This window comes from Diceros bicornis, chromosome X (genome assembly GCF_020826845.1).
Source record: "Diceros bicornis minor isolate mBicDic1 chromosome X, mDicBic1.mat.cur, whole genome shotgun sequence".
NCBI classification, from domain to species: Eukaryota; Metazoa; Chordata; class Mammalia; order Perissodactyla; family Rhinocerotidae; genus Diceros; species Diceros bicornis.
Window position 1 is genome coordinate 32,558,364 of NC_080781.1, and position 3,897 is coordinate 32,562,260.

The 3,897-nt window shown below is 46.7% G+C and overlaps 1 protein-coding gene across 1 annotated transcript; it reads left to right on the forward strand.

Annotated features, from left to right (window-relative positions):
* Positions 1-1,335: 1,335 nt before the first annotated feature.
* On the forward strand, positions 1,336-2,011 carry LOC131400858 (ferritin heavy chain-like). Its single transcript, XM_058535627.1, has one exon. It carries the CDS (start codon positions 1,440-1,442, stop codon positions 1,986-1,988), a length of 549 nt encoding a protein of 182 aa, XP_058391610.1. The 5' UTR covers positions 1,336-1,439; the 3' UTR covers positions 1,989-2,011.
* Positions 2,012-3,897: the final 1,886 nt, after the last annotated feature.

The window sequence follows — 3,897 nt, forward strand, 5'->3', positions numbered from 1 at the left end:
CAAGTAATACCCCATTGGTTGCCTACAGAGAGTAGAACTATGTGGCTTTTGAGCCATGTGAATGCATTAACTATTTAAAAAATAAGTATATTTGTATTTTTAAAAAGTAAAAAATGATAATTGAATCATACTAGTGGACGAGATACACAAAAACATTATCTGCACATACAGAAACTAGAAAGGATATAGTTAGCAAACCAGAGATTATGAGGAATGCTTGGAAGATAGAAACAAGAGATGCTTTCAGCCTGACAAAAGCAGAGAACTGAAAATACCTGCAGTAGAAAGCCAAGCACACTCAAAGTTCAAGAACAGAGTCAATGAAATCAAAAGACTGCAGAGGGTCCTGGGTGGACTGTGAGATTAAAGAGCTACTCTCTGAACAACAGATGTTTGCCACCGCCCTGCTCTGATCCTACCCTAATCTTACTTACATTGGACAAAGCCACAATGGCATTTGACCTGCATTAATCTCCCAAAACTACACTCCAAAGACAGTGAATTACTTGGCCAGGAAGGGAACCCCCAAATTAGAGCAGGTGTGAGACAACTTCATATGTGCCCAGCAGAAGGGAAACAAAACAGAAGGACACATCTACCCCAAAGAGAGATGCACTGAAGTCTTCACTGAAGTCTTCCAGCGTCTGAAAAATGCCATGCTTTTGGCATTTGGGAGGGTGCCTATCCTACCTGCAAGCTCAATGCCATGTACCCCCAAGGAGAAGACACTCCAGTCTCCCATTCAGAGGAGAAGCCTATTAAGTGAAATAGACACAACTTAGATTAGATCCATGATAATTACCTAAGCTAATCAAACGAGTCCTTTACTCCCAAACAAGAATGGACAAACGTTTGCCAGAAATTTGAGGAAAGTGAAAGAGAAGATCATGATAAACTAAGAGAACTATTTCTGGAGAAATATATACATATATATATTATACAGGAAACAAAAGAGAACTTTATCAAAAAATACAAATTCATATTCTCAGAATTTCAAGGAAGACAATGGGTTTAGAGAGAACAGAGTGTTATAAAACGGAGCAATTAAAGAAGAAGAGAAAGTACTTGAAAAATAAAAATAATTCATTACAAAATTAAAAACTTAATAGATGCCGGGCACTCACTGCAAAGCCGCCCTCCCTCGCCCAGGCTCTGATGGAACCTGGAACATCACACTTGTGCCCATCCTCCCAAAGCCATTGCCCTCCCCACGCCATCGCGTCCCCCCCACCCCCGCCCTGCACGTAACGTAAGGGATCCACGCCACGTACGTAACGTAACAGATACTCCCACCCCCTATCCCTGTAACAGACTCCATTTTGGTCGCCTCCGGACCTGCTGCCAGCCTAGAGTCCAACCGACAGCGCTTTCCTGGCTCGCTCTGGGAACACTCCCAGGCCGCCTTCGCCTTCGCGCCCGCCGCAACCGCCCAGCCAGCCATGGCGAGCGCGCCGCCCTCGCAGGTGCTCCAGAACTACCACGCCGACTGCGAGGCCGCCATCAACAGCCAGATCTGCCTGGAGCTCTACGCCTCCTACGTGTACCTGTCGATGGGCTACTTCTTCGACAGGGACGACGTGGCCCTGAAGCACTTCTCCCAGTTCTTCTTGCAGCTGTCGCGCCAGAAGGGGGAGCTCGCCGAGAGGCTGATGCAGCTGCAGAACCTGCGTGGAGGCCGCATCCTTCTCCGCGACATCTCGAAGCCAGACCGCGACGACTGGGAGAGCGGCCTGAAGGCCCTGGAGTGCGCTCTGCACATGGAGAAGTGCGTCACCCAGAGCCTGCTCGATCTGCACCAGCTGGCCACCGACAAGAAGGATCCCCATCTGTGCGACTACCTGGAGAGTCAGCACCTGCTCGAGCAAGTCAAGTCCATGAGAGAGTTGGGGGACCATCTCACCAACCTGCGCAAGATGGGGGCCCCGGAAGACGGCATGGCCGAGTACCTCTTCGACAAGCTCACCCTGGGGGACGGCAGTAAGAACTGAGTTTGGACTGCCCTCCCCACGGCCACCGGGGGTTTGGTGACTTCCCCTGGTCACCATACTGAGCATGCATATTGCAGTATTGCCCTCGCAAAACGTTCACTTAAGTTTTTTTCTTCCAGTTTCACCATTTCTTCCAATAAAGTTATGTGGTTCCTAAATAAATAAAGGTCTCTCTTCTTGTGTGCAAATCTCACCTTTTAAGTCTTAAGACAGGTATCCAGGAGTCTCTCCCTATGACCCATCCACATGCAGCTCAGGATCTCCATGCATAGAGGGAGAAGGTATTCCATGGGACCCTGGAAAACACAAAATTAGTCTTCCCCTTATAAACAAAGTGGGGGTGTGGGGTGGCTGCTCTGGGGCCCTGGTGAATGTGGATGCCTGTGTGTGGTAAAAGTATAAAAATATGGCCTGAAAATCACAATTGTGGTTGCCTCTGGGGAAAGAGTGAAGGGAATGGGATTGGGCAGGGATTAAAATAAAAGGGGCTTTAACTTGATCTGAAATGTTTATGTTAATTCTGGGTAGCAAAATGGGGGCCTTGGAAGCCAGAACGGTAGAGTACATCTTTGACAAATTCACCCTGGGCTACAGTGTTAATGTAACTGAGCATAGGGCTGGCTTCCCCATAGATGTAGGGGTGACTTCCTGTGGCCACCAGTCCTGGGCATGCATATTGCCCTTACAAAACATCCACGTGTGATTTTTACTTCAACTGTACCATTTCTTGCAATAAAGCAACATAGTACCAAAAAAAATTTACCTCAATAGAAGGGCTGAAAAATATAAGATCATGGATGAAGGTCAAATCTGTGATATTGAATATTAAGTAGAATAAATCCCCCTGAATGTTAAGGCAGCGACTCTGGATGCTTTGAAGAATGTAGAGGGGTGGGGGAGAGTTGAAGCTGGGAGACCAGTTAGGAGATATTGTAGCTAGTCCAATGAGAGACAATGGTGGTTTCAACTGTGGTGGCAACTAAGGAAATGAAGAGACCTAGACAAATTACAGATGGATTTGAGACAAGTTGACAAGATTCGTTTTTGGGCCAGACGTGAGGAATGGGAAATGGGGAAAATAATCTATGTTTTGTTGTTTGGACTTGAACATCTGGGTTGAAGGTGTTGCTATTTATTAATCTGGGGACATTTGCAGGGGGACACGAGGGGTGGGGAAGGCATACCATGTGAAATCTGAGATGCCTATTAGATATGCAAGTGGAAATGTCATGCAGATAGCCAGAAACATGAGCTCTGGAGCTCAGGTGGGATGTCAGGTTTGGAAATATACATATGGGAGACATCAGGCTATAGATGGTGTGGAGGTGATGGTGAGATAGGTAGCTAGGTAGACATGAGTGGGGGATCATAGTTGGAGACCTTGCTGCATCAGTGAAGCATCTTGCTGGCGTCCTACAAGATGCAGATAAAGGGGAACTGAGACCCGCCTGGCACCATCACTGGAGTCTGAGACCTTCAACCACGACAATAAAAGTAACAAGTGCACCAAACAAAGCCTTCTGCTATACACCTCTGGAGGACATTGACCTTTCTTTAATTTACATATGAATTCCATATGCATTAGCCCCCCTTCCACAGGAGATGACTGCATGACAGTTCTGGAGATTCCCCTAAAAGGTCAAGAACTCCCCCTCCTGACTTGTGGGTGGAGGAAAAACCATTATTGGCGGATAACCAGATAATGCTAATTCCCTTCTAAACAGCCCAAATAAAAATAAAACTAACTCAAGACACGGGGCAGATGCATTCTCTGGCACTGCCCGCTCCTCACTTAGAGTGTATTTGACCTTTCCTCTAATAAATCTTTGTTTGCTTGCTGTTGCCGTTGTGTTGGTGCCTAAATTCCTCTCTTATGCTGAACAAGAACCTGGGCAATTGGAGTTTTCAG